The sequence below is a fragment of the Aulonocara stuartgranti genome (assembly GCF_965226115.1).
Source record: "Aulonocara stuartgranti genome assembly, chromosome: 16".
Taxonomy (NCBI): domain Eukaryota; kingdom Metazoa; phylum Chordata; class Actinopteri; order Cichliformes; family Cichlidae; genus Aulonocara; species Aulonocara stuartgranti.
This window is the reverse complement of record NC_138952.1, coordinates 5,720,803-5,740,465: the sequence shown is the minus strand read 5'-3', so window position 1 is coordinate 5,740,465 and position 19,663 is coordinate 5,720,803. Positions and strand designations below refer to the sequence as shown.

At 38.3% G+C, this 19,663-nt stretch overlaps 1 protein-coding gene across 3 annotated transcripts in view; it reads right to left on the bottom strand.

Annotated features, from left to right (window-relative positions):
- gulp1a (GULP PTB domain containing engulfment adaptor 1a) overlaps window positions 1-19,250 on the bottom strand; it is a 94,891-nt gene extending 75,641 nt beyond the window's left edge. Inside the window, exon 1 of one of the 3 annotated variants that reach the window (XM_082509012.1) lies at window positions 18,990-19,250. In XM_082509012.1, the coding sequence (XP_082365138.1) occupies window positions 18,990-19,083 (94 nt within the window). In that variant the 5' untranslated portion in view covers window positions 19,084-19,250. The remainder of the gene's footprint in view (window positions 1-18,989) is intronic. The other 2 variants (XM_082509013.1, XM_082509018.1) reach the window with 2 other exon arrangements.
- Between the last annotated feature and the right edge of the window lie 413 nt (window positions 19,251-19,663).

Genomic DNA, 19,663 nt, shown 5'->3' with positions numbered 1-19,663 from the left:
ATTCCAGATGATATAAGATATTCATCCTCCAAGAGATTCAGCTCATATCTTATATTCTTCCTTCCATGTATCATGTTGTCATGTTGACCTTGTTTTCATCTCCTGTATGTGTGCATGGTGTGAGTGTCGTCTCCTGTGGTTTGTTTCCAGGTCTTCATGATGGTGCAATGCTGGTTACACCTGGAAGTTGGTGCATAACCTCCCCATCATATTTCTTCATGAGGTGGAGGTGTATTTTTTTGTCTATATTAAATCTACGATTGCGTTCCGTACCAACAAGATACCTATTCTTTTTACTTAATCCTTCTCATGGGAGTTTTTCCCTCATTCAAATAGCATTCTTATGCTGCACAGATTTTAAAGCAGCTTGAAAGGTGTAACGTGTTATGGTAACAAGAAATGAACTGACCTTTGGTCATTATCTATGATTTAAAAACATAAGATTTCCAGGTTCCTTACGACTTGCCACTGGTGTTATTCGTACATTAAAGATCCGACCATGTTTCCCTCATTGACAACCACTTTCTAAGCAGTCTTTTTTTTTAAGTCTGGTTCAATCCCAAGACAGTGAAAGAAATATGAAATAACCTTATGATCACATGACAAAGCCTCTCTCATATGTGACTCAGTCAGCCCCACACTTGACTGCACCAGTGTCCGTTTTAAAGGTACTTTAGCCAACATACAGTTATGCTGGTGAGTGTGTAAGGGCAGCAAACAGAAAATAAATGTGAAGTCAGGCATTTCTGACCCAGTTTTAAAACTTTATAACCTGCCACGCTGCTCCTGTGAGTTACTCTATAAACATTAAGCTAAAATAAGTGCTTTGGCAAAACAAAATGTAACCTAACTCCAACTGCCAACTGCCAGTGCATGTTGGTTTATCTGTACAAAGGTTAAACACACTTTAGATGTTTAGATTCGTGATTGTCAAGCAATGTACGTGGGACAGGTGAATGAAATGAAATTCAGATTAAGCATTATGTGACAACAAGTGCGCTCACCCGTCACATCATTACAGACACCTGCGCAACCTCAAGCAATCCAATGAAAGAGCATTGATAGAAATTTTGCTTTTACTGAGGGTCTATGCTTCTGAGCATTCACAAAGTTTGGAGAATTTGGTCTCTAAATGGTAATTTCAGCTGCTATTCAGTGAGCCCATTTTACACACAAAAGAGGCCAACCTGGAAGAATGATGTGACAGGATAGTGTTTAAGAAAAAGACTCACAGTGAGCAACATAGTCTCCTTTTACAAAGACAAACTGTCAGATCAGAATCAAACAAAGGAAAAGTAATTATTGAGCAAAAACAGCTTTAACTGCAATTCAGCTAAAAATGTTCTTCCTTCCTCGAGAATGATCTTAGCTGCTGTGGAAGAGGACTACTGAGACTCTACCCAGCTAAGCTTGCCTCAACAGAGTCACCCTCCAGGTCTGTATCTGGGCTCCTGCACAAAGAGCTAACCCGAACTGCTGTTAGAGCTGCAATTACATACTAGATTTCCTCACTGCCTACTAGATTTCCTTACAGTACTGCCAAAAGGATTTTTAAGCAACCACCATCCAAGCTGGTGGGCTAGATAAAGAAAAAAAGACAATGATGGGAAAAGAAACAACAAGATAAATGGAATTTTTATAGCAGTACTGTATAGCAATACATCAACAAAGCATGGTACAAATGATTCATTGACCTGCAGTTGTAGTATTTGGAATTTTATTTCTCTGAAAATACCATCATGAGCAACACTGAAAACAACTTGTGTTTTTTTAAAGGCCTGATATTTCTTTCATTGTACATTTTATCAAACTAGGTGATCTTATTTCCAAGAGATTCTTTGCAACTTTACTCATGTGTAATATGATTGTATAATCTATACCAATTACCAAAACTATGTTTTATATATTCAGAAATGCAGTAATTTTTTTATCCTCTCTTTTAGGAGTGCAAAATATTTCAAAAGAAAAATATTAATATATTTCTGTCTATCAGTCTAGCTCTCCATCTATCTTTAAAAGTGGACAGTTTAGTCTGGTTTACTCTAAACTAGCTGCACTGCAGCACAACAAAAAAGTTGCTAATGTACTTCAAGGGATCCAGAATTCCTGCTACTCTTCTTTCCATTAGTGGAGAGAAAGTCTAAATTGCACTGGAGAGCAAATAACTACTGTCTGCTTGAAAAGCAAAGCATATTTTACTGGTGGCTCCACTGCACCCTCCAAAAAAAAAAAAAAAAAAAAAAGTACAGAAGTTTGTTCCTTTTTCTGTGAAAGCTCGGGGGCTTCAAAGAATGTGGCACCATGGTGAATGTATGAGCCTCTGGTGGTCAGTGCCATTTTTCATGCAGTAGTTTGCTCGGCAAAGACCTGAGGATGGATGACACCAAGAGGCAGGATAATCTTAGAAAGGCCATCGCACCCTTGGGGATCAAGCTGGAAAACCTCTCCTATTGTTTGCATTGTTCCTTAACAGCCAAACCTTTATACTACTCATGAACTGAGAAACCATTAGTTGCAATACTATCAAAAATGTTCACGGCATTCACTACACATCAGCAGGTCTCACTTATTTCTGGATACTTTTTGGATTCTGCTGCAAAAGGGCATTATGTAATTTTTTGGCAGGGTTACCTTCCCCTTATTGAGAGGTCATGTTGTCTGACTTAAAGTTCAACACACAACAAGTCACAAAATATGATTAGTTAACAATTCAATGTTTCTGTGTCCAAATCTGGAAAAAAAGATTTGGATGAAAAAGGAAAACCTTGTCAAGGGTCTCTCGCCTAGTGTTAACCTCGTCTACGCTGAAATGGAAAATGGACGGATGAATGTAGTAGAACAAATACTAAGATACTAGATTTCATCAAAATACACAGGAAGGCATACTCCAAGGATCGTTCTTCTTCCTCGGTTTCTATTCATCAAAGTGAAGAAAAAAGAAAGAAAAAGTACTAAACAAGTTCATTCCAACATGAAAGGCAAATGCTGTTCTGTGTTCAAACGACACCATTACATCAATCTGATAATGAAAAGTAATAATTATGTGGTTTAATTTTGTGGTTTCATTACAGTTTTTGCAAACAAACCACAACACTGCAAAGTAGCTTAACTGAGACGGCGGCTAATGCATCGAAGTCATAAAGAGGTGTTATGTTGTAGTCAAGTTCGAGCACAGACAACAGCCATAGAAAAACACTGAAATCCTCGATGTGTTTGCACAGGGAGGCTGCAATTTAATGAGCCCAAATAAATCTAATTAGTTTTAATGTGAATGATCTTTATGGAAGAAGCTTCCAGGCTGATAGTGTAGAAGAAAATAAATAACGGACTTGAGAAGCAATTTACTCCAGACTGCAGCCTTGGCAAAACATCTACAACGCATAAATAGGCATTCGGGTCTGTGAGGATGAGATATGCGCTCTACTCAGGCAATGAACAGAGAAATCAGCCTCCTAACTAAAACGTGAAACAATACCAATAAAACACACATAAATCTTGCCAATTCATTATCAAAAGGAGGATAATGCAGTTGTGTTGTCTCGAGTGCATAAAAAATGCCAGCTGGAAAGAGCGCTTTGCCCTGTGAAATTAACGCTACTCATCAGGAAATAAAAGAGCCATAAAAAGGCGTCTGTTTTCGCCCACAACGGGATGACTTTCTGAATTAACTGTGGACACCTTGGACACCAGCATGCAAGTGATTTCTTTGGAGGTGTTGGATCAGGAGGACATCCATTATAAAGCATCAGCCAAATTGGAACACCAATGGTGACGGCGTTAAGTTCGTCTCCCTGTCTGATTTGCTCAAAACCATTACCTCTAAATGCTGCTTGTCAGCTCCACAAACGCTGAATAGTATCTATGAGGGTATGATGTAATGTAGACTTTTTATTCCCGACACTGCTTTTCACTAAATGTGAATAAAGATGAGAACCAGGGCAAAACATGGAGGGTTCTGATTTGTCAAAAATTAAATAAAAGCTATCGAAGCTATGTGCTCAAGGCCTCAAGGATAAAACAGCAATGTAACCGTTAGGGCTGCCACAAACGATTATTTTGATAGTCGACTAGTCACCGATTATTTTTGCGATTAGTCGACTAATCAGATCAATGGTCAATGGTCAATGGTAACTTTATTGTCCCTGATGGGAAATTGATTCGCAGTATGTCAAAACAAACAACAAACATACAACCAACACATCACGTACACTCATTAAAAAAAATACTATAATATAATATAAGCCTGATAAAACAACCTAGATATTCCATCGAAAAAAGTGCAATGTGCAATGGCAACAACACTTACAATTTAGTGTTGTTAATTAAGATAATAGCACTAGGTACTAGGGCTGCCACAAACGATTATTTTGATAGTCGACTAGTCACCGATTATTTATGCGATTAGTCGACTAATCAGATCATCATCCACTGGACGTAAAACTACAGCTTATTGCACCAGCAGCATCTACTCTTATATAACTATCATTAGCTTACAGCTTTAAGCTTTTAAGGTGCTAACTAAAAATAAAGACAAGATGATAGTTTATTCAATTTTAATGAAATTAGCAGATTGTCTCGGTGGAGTTTAATAAACTCCTTGCTATCTAAAATATAACGGGACACCGGAGTAAATTCTCCAGCATCTCACACTTCTGATGATCAGCTGTCTGCTTGACGTTTATTCAGCTGTGTAAAAACTATAACTTTAATCTCAGACAAACCGATTTACTCAGGAACAACTAAAATACTGAAAAAAAAAAAAGCCAAACAACAACATTTTTAATTTATCTAAGTGACTCATATATATTTAACCTGAGTAGCGAAAGACAGCGGTGGGTTTGAAAACAATTTGCCGGGAGTCCGGTGTTCTCACAGCGCTAGTGACCTAGCCCCCGGCTAGCTATCGAGCTAGAGGGTAACAGATGTCTCCAAAAACGTCGGAGCGCTTTTGAAAATATGTGGTGTCCTGATAAACTGAGCCGATATTTGAGGTTTACACACCTACATTCTCGCCTGAAAATATGTTAAACGTTTATTTTGTGACCCAGAAAGAATAATAAGAGTAATATTAAAACTAACTAGCTACCGCCATTGTTGGAAACTAAGCTGGGCCGCGCTATGAATTCTGGGACAAAGCTGCTGCTTCTTCTTCTTCGGGGTTTAACGGCAGCTGGCATCCTTGTACATGCAGTGCTGCCATCTTCTGTTTCAGTCCGTTATTACACTCTTAAATCCTGCTACTTATTCCTGGGTCTTTTGGGATCTTACAAAGCTTCAAACGACGCGTCGGCTATTAAATCAGTCGTCGACGATTTTGATAGTCGACGTAATCGTGACTAGTCGACAAATCGTGGCAGCCCTACTAGGTACAAATGACAATTTTTACATCCAATGCATCCATTGGATGTAAAACGTACAGCTTATTGCACCAGCATGCATCTGCTCTTATATAACTATCATTAGCTTACAGCTTTAAGTGTTTAAGGTATGTGCTAACTAAAAATAAAGATAAGATGATCGTTTATTGAATTTAAATGAAATTTGCAGATTGTTTCGGTGAAGTTTAATAAACTCAGCCATCTGCTCCTTGCTATCTAAAATATAACAGGACATCAGAGTATATTCTCGAGCATCTCACACTTCTGATAATTAGTTGTCTGCTTGACGTTTATTCATCTGTGTAAAAACTATAACTTTAATTTCAGCCAAACCGATTTACTCAGGAACAAATAAAATACTGAAAAAAAGACAAACAATAACATTTTTAAGTTATCTAAATGACTTATATATCATGTTTAACCTGAGTAGCGAAAGACGGCGGTGGGTTTGAAAACGATTTGCCGGGAGTCCGGTGTTCTCACGGCTCTAGTGAGCCTTGAACCCCAGCTAGCTATCGAGCTGGTGGGTAACAGGTGTCTCCGAAAACGTCAGAGCGCTTTTGAAAGTATGTGGTGTCTTGATAAACTGAGCAGATATTTGAGGTTTACACAGCTACATTCTCGCCTGAAAATATGTTAAACGTTTATTTTGTGACCCAGAAAGAATAATAAGAGTAATATTAAAATTAAATAGCTGCCGCCATTGTTGGAAACTGAGCAGGGCCGGGATGGGCCGCGCTATGAATTCTGGGACACAGTTTCTTCTTCTTCGAGGTTTAACGGCAGCTGGCATCCTTGTACATGAAGTGCTGCCATCTTCTGTTTCAGTCCGTTATTACACTGTTAAATCCTATTACTTATTCCTGCGTCTGTTGGGATCTTACAAAGCTTCAAACGACGCATTGACTATTAAATTAGTCGTCGACAATTTAGATAGTCGACGTAATCGTGACTAGTCGACTAATCGTGGCAGCCCTAGTAACCGTATAATTTTTGTATGAAATAAATTTTAAGTCAGCTGTAAATCTTCATCTAACTTACTGTCTTTGGTCAGAAGACAGGAGTTTTTACAGTTGACAATAAACATGTTGATCTTGCTGAACTGAATAACTAGTAACTGACCACTGTTACCAGCCATCCCAAAGAGTCAGCTCGGTTCAATGTCTAGTTTGAGAAGAAACAAAACTGGTTTTCTAATCCTGTCACAAACAGCAACAGATTTCAGTGGCTTTCAAACAGCTCAGCAAAGCAAGACAGAAAACTGAAATTACCGTTTGGTGAAAGACAGCTTCAAAGCACAGCGACGCTTTTGTTAGACTTCTGAAAGATGAATGTAGTCAGCAAACCAGATGCCTGATTACCACATGTTAAAGAGAATGCAATGCTTAATAAAGGGCAAAACTGTGCGTGCTTGGCCAAGCTCCCGTGGAGGGCCACAATTTGTGCGACGAGCAGAAAAAGTCACATTATTTATGAATATACTTGACCATTGTAAATCAATTGTAAATTGTAAATCATTGCTTTAGAAGTGTTCTGCTGTTTTATTTTAATTAGTTTTTGACAGAAGGACAGCAAGAGTGATGTTTACACGATGGTAGTGAGACCTGATGTGATGTAGGGTTTGGAAACAAAGGCACTGAGAAAAAAAAACCCCAAAAAACCCCCCCCAAAAAAAACACAGAATTGACAGGATCAGAAATGAGTACATCAGAGGGACGGCTGAAGCTGTGAGCGGTTTGGAGACAAAGTAGAACGTGTGCAGAAGAGCGATACAGACCACAGAGGAGGTTAATCAATGAACCGAGGGAGGACGTGTAGATTGTTGGTGTAACAGAGGAGGATGCTAGGGGTAGGGTATGATGAAGCAAGGCCCTAATGTATATAGCATATCATCATAAGGGTCTATTTAACTCTGACCCCTTGTAGCCCCCTCAATTTCTCTTCCTCGGGATGAAGGTAACTCAGCACCCACTTTGCACTGCTAACACGGTTTTGCTTATCACTGCAAGTGCAAGTCGCTGAGGTTCTCAGGCATTCTGAGCTCAGTTGTTGCCACATCACAGCTACTCCCTTCCTGTTTGTCCGCCCTTTAAGCAGTTGGGTAATAACAATAAATGCTCAATTCATGTGAATTAAAAACTGAATTAATGTTAAAAGTGACTGAAAATCTATTCACTGTGAAGGTTGTTTTTTTTAATAAATAGGAAACATGAGAAATATAAACAATGACATGTCAGTGAAGCAGTAGATTATATGGTTCATGATCAATCACAATATGCAAGTTACTGTAATGTGTTTAGTACAGGAAGACTAAGATGGCTTTGACTGTCTGTACTGCACAAATTAATTAGAATGAAAATCCACTGAAAAGTAAGTAAATTGTTTGAATACAGTATTGTTAATCACATCAGGAGCAAGAATCTTGTGAAAGTAGTGCATGAATGTAGACAGACGCCAGATACACTCAAGAAAAAAAGAAAAAAGAAAAAGTAAATCAGGCCACTAAATGTCCTTAGAACTTAGACCCATAAGGTGATCGTTGTCTCTAAGTTTGATAAAATTCTGACTAATAATAATGAAGGAAAAGTAATTCTTGTGAATTGTGGATCGACTGATGAATGGACAGGATCCTCATCATGGCAGGAGCGCATCAGTCTTTTTGGTCGTTTGAGCAAAAAATGGTAGTTTCGTGCTGCCTAGCAGTAGACTGCTCTACTGTAATTTAACTGGGAAGTTATTATTTTATTATTTGTGCCAGTGCTATTATTAAGTATTTTCCAGTGCCCTTTCAACATCCTCTTTGCCATTTATATCAGGCAGATGGTATACTTTCTATATAGATCTATCTATCTATCTATCTATACACACACACACACACACACACACACACACACACACACACACACATGTCCAAGCTTTCGTCTTATGATAGAGCAACTGTCACTCCTCTACTATATGCTGATTACTGACTCATGGTTGTCTTTCAGACACTCTGGTCCATTATGATAGGTTTCAATGATTTACTTGCCAGATCCTTTTTAAGTGAGATTTAATGTTTAAACAAACTGAAAGATGGAAGTGAGGCTTTCATGTCTGAGTGGATAACTTATTCTGACGGCAGTATGGTTAAATAATGACTCAACTAAGCTGCCATAGTGGCTTGATCACGCATAGTGCCATAAGAATACAAATATAGCATATGGGGAAGATTTTACACCACCCTATCGTTGTGAACTTGACCACAGACATGCAAACACATTGAAGTTTGACTTCCACACAGAACCAAAGCTCATTTCCTGTGAATAAGCTAGCTGTCACGGTGAGGGCGAAAGTGCAAGAAAGTGTCCAAAAAGTCAGAATTCTGAGAAATGATGGAAAAGATTTTAGCATTCAGTCTGTATGTCTGTTGTGTCTATTTATAGTTACCATCACTATCCAATTTTGATAGCAATATGCGCTAATTGTGAGAAGCCATGTTTCTCATCCCATTAGCTTATCTCTTACAAAGGAAGAAGCTCATTTATCAGGAAATTACATGGCACAGAGACTTTTATTAATCAAAATGTATAATCTTATCCAAGTCTTGATAAGCAGTCCTCACTGACATTCAGCTGCCTCCAACCTTGCAATGACATGAAAACATTTACAAGCCATGGGTTAACAGCAAAAAGCCAAACAAAAGTAATGACACAGATAAGTATATGAAAAACTAAATGTGTGAATTGTTATGACTAATTTCAGGTTTGCAAGCTGGTTTGGCTTTGCCAATGTCATGCACTAGATTCAGAAAATGCACACAGCATGCAAAACCACACACAGCGCCAAAGATGAAGACCACATTAAATCAAATCAGTGGTTGTAATTCGCCTCAAATCAGAGGAAGGCTAAAGTCACAGTTTGAAAGCAATAATGTAATAAGGCTGACGGGAGTTTTCTTCTCATCAGCTCGCCTGCTCATTTTTCTTTCATCATTAGCTTCCCATGTCTCAGTTGTGATTTACTTGTGAGATCAATCTGACCTATCCCAGAGACAGGCAAAGACATTTCCTCTAAATGTCAATGGGCAACAGATGGGTATGAATACAAAAGCTCTTCTACTTTTTCATTCACCTTTCTCATCTCTTTTAATATTGCAGTGTTTAAAAGGCTACAGCAAGAGATTATAGACACAGACTCTCTTTTTCATAATATTTTCAAGTGACATGTTTAGGATATAAAAGTGCTCTTTTTAAATATTTAATTTAAATGCATATTAAGAGTTGGAACAATCAATCACTGAAATGACTGATTGTTTGAGTATATTTGGTTGTTGCTATTTTCATTTAGAAAGTATACAGATTTTTGTCTCTCGAGTGCAAGGATTTGCTGATTTTTCCCTTTTTTAAATATTGTTCATAAATATCCGCTTTTGCTTGCCCTGCCACATCACTAGATGAAGAAATAGAAAAAAAAACCTCCCCTGGCTCTAGAAACTTGCGTTACACAAACAATTAACTGATAAAATAATGAGCAGATGCTTATTCATGGAAATGCTAAATGGTGAATGATTTTATCGGTAGGAATTATTTTATTTTTTCTTACCAGCCGTTTAATTATTTGTCATTTATTCAGTTCAGAAAACATCAGGGTCTGATGAGAATTACATTCTACATCACATTTAAAGATATTGTTTAAAAAAAGGAAAGAAAAGGAAAAATTTATTTATCAAATCGTCTTGTGGCCTTCACCTTCGCACGTAGATTGACTTTCCTCCGTTGTCATGGAGATTCTTCTTTTTTTTTTTTTTTTAGTTGAGAAAAATCACAACAATCTCCGGTCTCAATCTACATAAACTCTCCAGGAAATTTACAGTAGGTGGTCTGGAACATATTTTCTCTATATTTATACTCTTCTGAGGTGGTTCTAAAGAACTGAGACCACAGCGTCCAGTAAGAAGGACAAGTTCAGGCGACAAAACGATATCACATCCACGCCACTGGTTAATATCAGTTGACTTACTTAATGGTGAACAACATTATGCTGAAATGTATAATATTAGCAGAAATCCAATCATATGTAAGAGTGGTATACAAATGATTATGAAAATTCAAGCTAATATAGCAGCACTGCTGCAGAGTACCTGACATGAATGATTGAATTTGTATGTACAAGGTCTGGGCTTGCTATGCCATTAGATGTTCTATCTGATGAGTTTGCCCATTCATTTCGCTGCACTGGCAGAAAAACCCAAACAAAAATATATGGAAAGTGATTTCTTGTGTCGGGGAGCATAGATCATAAAAGCTCAACTACATAATTGGGAATTACAGTAAAATCCCAAGGATCTGGCTCCAAACCAAGCTTCCACAGAGGACATGTCTGAACAGCTTATGAATTTAATTACTTATGACACATATTTTTGTAGACCCAATATCATACTTAAAAAGATTAGTGCTAAATGCTTACAGTACTAACCATTAATGGGTTACCTCTCAAAATTAAATGCCAACCATGAACAAGTATGTCATTTCTATAGAAAAGAGGCAAGCACGGTGTGAGCTCTTGTTTCTCCCTATAGTATTGCTCTGCTGCCTGCCTTAGTGTCAGCACACTCTCCAGATTGCCACCCAGCATATTTCAATTTTGACCATATGTGCAGCTGACCTTTCAAAGCACTACCTGTGAGAGTGAAGCTCTATAGAGAGAGAGAGAGAGACCGTTCCACTCATGCTGTGTTTTATAAACCCCATCATATTATAACACCTTCACAACCTTGGGAAAAGTACTGCACTGGAAAACTGGAAAGCTGCACAATTGAAGGTATGAAATGCTGAAAGGACATCATTGGGAAAGATTTTACCCTAAGACCGTTTTTAACGTGGTATCCAAGGAGAACAAGTAATAAGATGGTTCATTTATCATGCTGAAAGTTTTCATTAGGACCGTCACCTTGTTACATTCACTTATTTGGCAGAATTATTTACCCTTGGCTCATTTGGGTTTTTTTTAAGGGAGAATATACAACCGCAGTGTGTCGAGACGACACGTTCATGATACGAGTTTTCTACTTTTGTTATTATCTCCCATTTTATTTTTGCAGATTTGTTTTATTGGACATATTTCTGTGACAGTGACCTCTATATCACCACGCGCTGGTATGGATCCAAGCAAACCTAATTAGTTTTAAAACCACAGTGTGCCAAGTAAGTCACAAAACTATTAAGGGTCTGTATTTTGTGCACTATAAGAATATCCATGAATATCCATTGGCTGATTTTGTTCTAGCAAGCATGACTGTATTAACTAAATCTCAGAATTTAACTTAATTTGACACACAAAATGTTTTTCCCCAGAAACAGTCATTTAAAAGCCCACTGTATGAGTGCACAAAAGAGGCTCTACTGTTCTAACCTTCACTGCTCCGTTTCTAACTTGTTTTTCTTCTTCTTCTTTTTTTTTTTTTATAGCTATAACTGTTATACTAATGTATCCTATTAACATAATGATCTCTGAAAGTTTGAAAGAAATGCCTCAAAGAAGTAAACATGAAAAGTACCAGGCTAATTGGTTATCTGATCTGACTTTAATCTGTCCATTAGTAATGGCAGGCGAGATATTTAATCCTATACTGATCCTGAAATGTTACAAAGGTCAACATGCAAACTATTGAATTATTGCTTTGGCTTATTTAAAAAAAACAAAAAACATATGCTCATTTTTAATTTTATCATCAGAAATGCAATTTCAACATTTATTTAAAGGACTAAAGATGATGTTTCATAACTTTTTGGACTACTTTATATTATTGAGAATGCTTACTATGTTGGATCCTCTGAAATAATTTATGCAGCAGAAAGTGGAACAAACATGTTGTTTTCCACATCAAAGCACTGAAGTATCCATTTTTAAAGTGTTTGGGACTTTAGCTGCATTCTTTGTTTCTTCTCTTTTTAGGTCTTAATATGCTCCCAAAATGACAAATCATTTGAACAACACAAAAGATTCCATTAGCTCCGGGGCAGCCTCTATTAAGTGGAACAACACCAGTATCACCCAAGAAAAGTGAGACAAAAGAAACTTGACACATGTATGGAAAACAGGCAGCACCATTCAAGGTTCATTCAGCTCAGCTCGCTTCCTTTGCAAGAGCTTGTGATTAATTGAGATGTATATGAACTGCTTAGAAGATTCGTTCAATCACAGAGGTGCTGAGACAACAGGCTTTGACACTTCTGAGCATCGACACCTTTGCCAAGCAAGACTGAAATATCAGTTTTCTTGACTTTGGCGAGTCATCGGTGAGGGTTTTGGACCAAGGCACGACGAGGCTGAGAAAACTGAGTCAGTAATAGGAAGAACCTTAATCTTCCTGCCCCATTTTTATTCCAGAGGTAACAGCTGCAATAGTCATAGTGGATGAAAAGTTGTTTGATGTTTCCAACTGCACATGAGGCTGCAGTCACTTCGGCTTTCCAGCAATCTGACAGCAAACTGCTCGAGGTGGAATGATGAACTTGTTGTAATAGAGTTTCTGGCGACAGTGAGGCATTGAGAGCACAGGCTGATAGTAATAATGATATCAGTCACTGTGCAAGCGTGAACTGATAGATAGACGTGTCTGCTGAACGTTCTGAAGGCAGGCAGACAGTGGCGAGCACGAGCGCTGTCAACATTACAGGAGCATATGCAGATTTTACTCAACTACCTAATGTTCTGACATGCAGCCTCCAAGGTCGCCAATCAGTGTGTTAATATCGTGCTGCATTTTGCAGTGATGTGTCATCTTAAAGTGTCTTAAACAGAGAAACCAGAGGACAACACACATACAGTAAGGAGGCTGAGGTCAGTGTGACAAATGGTTGATGGTTGCTGCTTGGCTACTTCAAGAAAAAAACCTGTGCACCACTTCTAATTTTCACAAAAATAAAAATATTAATATATTACATATAGCATTAAATCATGGGACCATCATCTAGCATTATTTTTATATTATATTTTATATATTTATATTATTTTTTTATCATGAATTGTCAAAAATTCAAAGCAAACCTTGTATATTCAAGGAGAGGAAGAAACATTTGTGTTTTTTGCTATATTTTACCTGAAAATAAATCAACAATAACAACATAATTGTTAATTTTCTGTGAATGGACAAGTTGATCAAAGAACTATCCATTTCTGCTCTTTTTAGGCTTCAGGAACACACACAAGCAGAGACACCAGCTCAACCTGCACAGCCTGCGTATCCAAGGCTGCTCTTTAAGCTGTCATCCACTACCTACACTGATAATAAGTCTTCTCAGGATATCTCTGATTCAGCTCAGCGGGTGACCAATTGGGCTCAGCAAATACACAAAACAATTTCCAAGTGGAAATTCTGCTACAGATAACCTGAACCCTATTTGGTTAAATGCTTGCCAGCATTAAATGCAAAGATGCATTTAAACCTCTGAATGTTTTGCATGTAATTTCCATTCAAAACACCCCCACCCACTTCCCATCTGCATTTAATTTGGTCAAGTCTGAACTCACTGATGTCACACAAGACCACTGGAACTGAGAGAGCGAAATGAATACCGAGGATAAACAGTTTTAATTAATTTAGAAGCAATATAAATTACTGTGCATAGAGCAGAACTTCAATATTATATATTCATATCATATCAGCTTTAGATACATTTAGATTTTATTCAGAACTAAAAGCTAATTAGGTTGATTCTCTATTTCCATAAAAAACCCTGTGTGAAATGCAAATACAAACAGAAAGCAATGATTTGCGCTTCTCATAAACCCATATAGTATTCACAGCAGTACACAGAAAATATATCAAATGTTTAAACAGAGACATTTTACTAGTTCATAAAAAGTATTAGCTCATTCTGAATTTGATGGCAGCAGTACGTCTCAAAAAAGTTGGGACAACAAAAAGCTGGAAAGGTAAGTGGTACTAAAAAGGAAACAGCTGAAGGAACATTTTCAACTAATTTGGTTAATTGGCAGCGGGAGTGTAAGATGGGCAAATGGGTTTCAAATGAGCATCTTAGAGAGAGCCTCTCTGAAGTAAAGATAGCCAGAGCCCATCTATCTGCAAAAACCTGTCTACAAATTGTAAAACAATTTAAGAATAATGTTCCTGCATATAAAACTGTGCAGATATCTCATCATCTACAGTACATAATATCATTAAAAGTTCCAGAGAATCTGGAGAAATCTCTGTGCGCTAGAGATGAAGCAGAACATATTGGATGCCTTTGATCTTCAGGCCTGCAGGTGGCACTGCATGAAAAACAGACATGATTCTGTCATGGAAATCTTTGCCATATGCTCAGGAACATTTCTAGTAATCACTCTGTAAAAACAGCTGACAAATGCAGGCGCTCTGTGTGCAACGAAGAAGCCATATGTAAAGATCCAGAAATGCAGCCAGCTTCTTTGGACAAAAGTTCAATTAAAATGGACTGAGGCAAAGTGGAAAACTGTTCTGCGGTCAGACTAATGGAAATTTTAAATCTTCTTGGAAAATGTGGACACTGCATTCTCTGGACTAAAGAAGACAGAGACCATCCAGATCAATTAGAGAACATTAGAGCCTCTGGATTTGGCAGCCTGCACAGCACGATCAAGACCTTCAACGGCGAGAGGAATGTACAGGATTTGGAGCATCATATATTCCCATCCAGAGGACATCTTTTTCAGAGAAGGCCTTGCAAACTTTGGTAAGACAATGATAAACTGCATATTACATCTATTACAGTAACATGACTTCCTAGCCAGAGTCTGGCTGCTGAACCAACTGAAACATTTGATGAATCATGAAATAAAAAATACAGCAAAGCAGACTTCCTGCATCAGACTGGTGTTTAAAGAAGAGATAAACATGACCCCATTCCAACTCGTGAGACTTATTGCAATCAAACTCATAGCAAAACATAAAATAAAATTAGCTAAAATAAGCCAATTTCAATGGAAACTAAGGAAAAGATTTCCTGTTCCAATGCATAACTTGGACCAAACTCTCCACAATGTCAAACTCATGACGGTAGAGCTTCTGGACACGTGAGTCACATGCAAGCCTTTTTTTCTATCTGATTCCACAGCAGTCTTCAGTCTCAGATAATAATACAGTTGAAGGTAAATATGCAGTCAGGTATAATTGATCAGGAATCAATAAAGAATACGACTTACTAGGGCTGCTCAATTAATCGAATTTTAATCACGATTACGATCTGGGCTTTCAACGATCATTAAAAATGACTGAGCCGATTATTAGCCCCTCCCTCGTTTATCCGCGACACCTTAAAGGCCGGTCCGTGAAAATATTGTCGGGCATAAACCGGTCGTGGCGCAAAAAAGGTTGGAGACGCTGATTAAGAGGACCCGAGGGAAGCTCGGAAAGCTAAGCAGGAGTTATTTGGAGAGGAGAGTGACTGCCGTTGGTTGAAAAGAGAGGTAAAAAAAAACTTCAGTGGTGTTGCACACTATTTTATATTATTTTTTAAAGTCATTGTTAACCCTTTAAAGCCGGTCAGAGCAGCACGCTCCGTTTTGCGTAACTATTTTTAAATCCCTGTAGAACCTGAACCGTGTAAGCTAGCGCAATAATTTGTTTTGCATATGAAACCGGAGGAGTTGTACTTACATCTCATACCATCAGCTTGTCCTCGGTCACGGTTTCCTTCCACAAAAAGCTTTGCAAAAATTGCATAAAAAGCGCTTGCAGGAACAAAAGCATAATATTCCAGAAACACGCTTCGCCGATCAGCTGTTCTTAACACTTCCCACCGTGAAACAGACGTCAGCGCGAACTATCACATGTCCGCCATTTCCTGGCCGAAACCGGAAGTGACGTCATTTTCGCGGAAATGTAGTTTTTTACTTGTAGGCCTTAAAAGCCTATGCTGGTCATGTTTGACTTTTCTGAATAGTTGCTGGGATGCTTAGAACTCGAATTGCACTGCTGGAAATAGTTTATTTTGATGCACCTGCTGTTTTCTTTGCAATTTGCATCATAGGATTGTTTTTTTGTTTTTCCTGCAGTATATAAAAATTGGTGTATCTCCAAAATAAAACTATGAACACACTCAAAATAAGTTTCCTGTTGTTGTAAACTATTTTTTGCAACTTTTTTGTATTTAAAGTTTTGAGGGATAAACCTCTTAAATTTCTCCAAGTAATATATGTAAAAAAACAAACAAAAACTATTTTAAAATTTTTTTTGTAGTTTATTGCACTTTTTTGCAATTAATGTAGTTACTATGGACTTAATGCATACATATTATTAAAATATGGGCTATAACAGTTGTATAGCAACTTGAAATGCTCCCATAAATGGCACTACAACATGTAAAAAAATAATATAAGCTCTGGCGGACTTGGTTCTATGGTAGGTCTTAAAGGGTTAAATAAATATCGTCAAATAATCGAGATCTCAATTTCAGTGAAAATAATCGTGATTATCATTTTTGCCATAATCGAGCAGCCCTACGACTTACAATATATGAAGATAATAGAGGTACTATCAGCAGTAGCTTATCTATCTTAACCGCAATCTCAGTAAGTCAGTTTCACTCCCAAGTGCATCATCCAGCACACATGCTCACAACACACACAAAAATTGAGAGAAATTAACACTTCCTAGACTATTTAATCAAAGCATGTTATTATTCCTTAGTTGCTGACAATATACAGAGTACCAATGGGATGCAAAACAAATGGCACTTGTCTGTCTTTGACTATAACAACACACGACATGCGTAACTAGGACATGTACTGACTATGCCAAAAGCCTGTAAACGAGAGTGAGGACTGAGGGGAAAAACAGCTCCGGGTTCAAAGGTTTAGCAATCACTGAATAACTGCAGGGACCAGAAATGGACTCAAAAATATACCCCTTCTGATGTCCGTGTAGTCTCCTCATATGCTATTAAAAAATATCTCATGTTGTTTTGTTTGTTATATATTCATTCAAATGTGTTTTTAAGGCATGTTGTTGAAGACTTTTATTGCATCTTAAATCTGTACCTCCCCCAATATCAGCAGCAGTTTCAAAGTCACTATTGGGCTCTAAAATCAATCAAGCATACAGTTTAAAGCCCCTGTATTTTATGAAACTACCCCCCCCCCCCCCCCCCACACACACACACACACAAAAGACAATATCACACTGCTGAAAAATATCAACAACAGTCTTTATGATTGTGCTGAGAGCAAAAGTTCCCCTAACAGAGTAAATCACAGGCTGCCAAAAACAACCAATGCCAAGACTACTAAAGGCCAGTAAGACGCTGTCATTTATTAATTAACATGACCTTTATTTTACTAAGACCTCGATGCCCACATTGTTCTTGACTTACTCCGGGCCGAGACACTGCAGCCCCGAATGGCTGTTTGTACAACCCTCAAGGCTACTTCATAGAGATTTTTACTGCATACAATATGACATGCTTGACAGAAGCTATTTAGTAACTACTACCAGTCACAGAAGGAAAAAACAATAATAACCCAGAGCTCATTCAGCTGCTGTTATACCATGAGTCTGTCAAGGGTCGAGACTCAAGATTGAACATTGAAAATTTGTGAAATCATGCTGATCTCAACAAGTCTTCCCAAAATCTCTATTTCGCCACAATGGGAACCAGCGACTCTTCAGCCATAAAATGAACACTATGTGGCAGAAACCAGAAGTACTAGAATACGCAGAGACAGCACTATAAGTCCTCATAGTAATGGGCACATGATCTTTCCACAAATTAGGGTCCACTACTTAAGTCAGTGATGTCTGGCAGCACACAATGGCAAGCTATTTACAAAGTTATTAACATCGCCAATCCCCTGCTGTCATCTTCTGCTGAAATGGTTATCTAGGCAGGGTATGATGAAAGCTAAAAGCCATTTCATATGCCTTCGCAGACTATGGAGGTAGATCAATGTGCCTCTTCTCACTGAGAAAATAATAAGGCGATGCATTACACACAATCACACACGACCTCATACTCAGTACAAAGGCACGCACACAGCGAAAGCGACGAAGTCTGAAATGGCAGAAAATGTGATGTTTGAAGTAGACATTTATTGGTGTATCCCAGCTGCAAGTGTATCCCCCTGTGTGTGCCTCCAATGTTAAATACAATGATCCAAAATAACGTCACTGCAAATGCAAATGAGAGCGACTTTTTTTCTCCCCCTCTTCCTTTTATTTGAAAAGCGTCAATGAGATGCGGGGAAACGAGCAAATATCCACTACCACTAACTTTAAAGTGGCGGAAGACGCGGAAAAAAATCATGAATAAAGATTTTTGAGTGAAAATGTTTGAGGCAAACTCGACGGAGCTCAGTCCACCTTGCACGGACTTGCGCAACAAAGTTTCCCGTTAGGAGTTAAGGGAGAATTGAATTCGGGAACAACGATGCCTGCCTCCTCCCAAAACTCTGATTTAAAGAAAACAAACAAACATATTATAAACAGCTCAACGCAACTGTGTCAACTTCGTCTTGGTGGCAAACAGCTATCGCACAGGCGCAAGAGTGCAAACGATACACAAAACATTCCCAGCACAGGCGAGAAACTCGATGGTGAACTCCAAACAGCAGGCTCGGTGCTCGGGAAACGGAACGCAGAGCGGCAGTACTTACACTGGAACCACAAAGTAGTGCGAGCAGTCCCGGAGAAAACAAGTCCACGATCCTCGGCGCTGCGCGGTCCGAGCTCCACATCCAGCAGGCTCATTCCCTCCTCTCCTCTCCTCTCCTCCTCCTCCTCAGCTCGCCTCTACAGCTGCTGGATAAGTTTGCTGACGTCAACAAGCACTCAGTCTCAGCCGCCAAAGCTCTTTGGTGGAATAATACATGGAAAAGGAGGGGAAAGACGCGACCGGAAAGACCCGGGGAGGCAGCCATGTACGTTAGAGGTTGCTCATGCAAGACAAAAAATATACAAACAAGCCAGAAAATTTCACCACTTGTTATTATTTAAAATATATATATAATGTAATGAAGTAGAGTTTAATAAATGCTCAAAGCGTTAGTACTGCTAAATAAATACATCACTTTACCACTACTAATGTGTTCCAGTTAAGTGGCTTTACTTTTGGTGAGCAATTTGACTTTACTCACCAAAGTAAAGGCAAAATAAATAATTTAACCTATCAGCATTTACTTATCTCTAGTTGCTAGTTTTGACCATATAGAATACAAGTTGGATGTGTATGTGCAGCCTCTGGGTCTGAAATGTGCAACCAATAGGAAAGCGTCTTAACCCTGCATTCTTTTTGATAGACACCAGGGGGCGATAGCTATGGTTACTAATA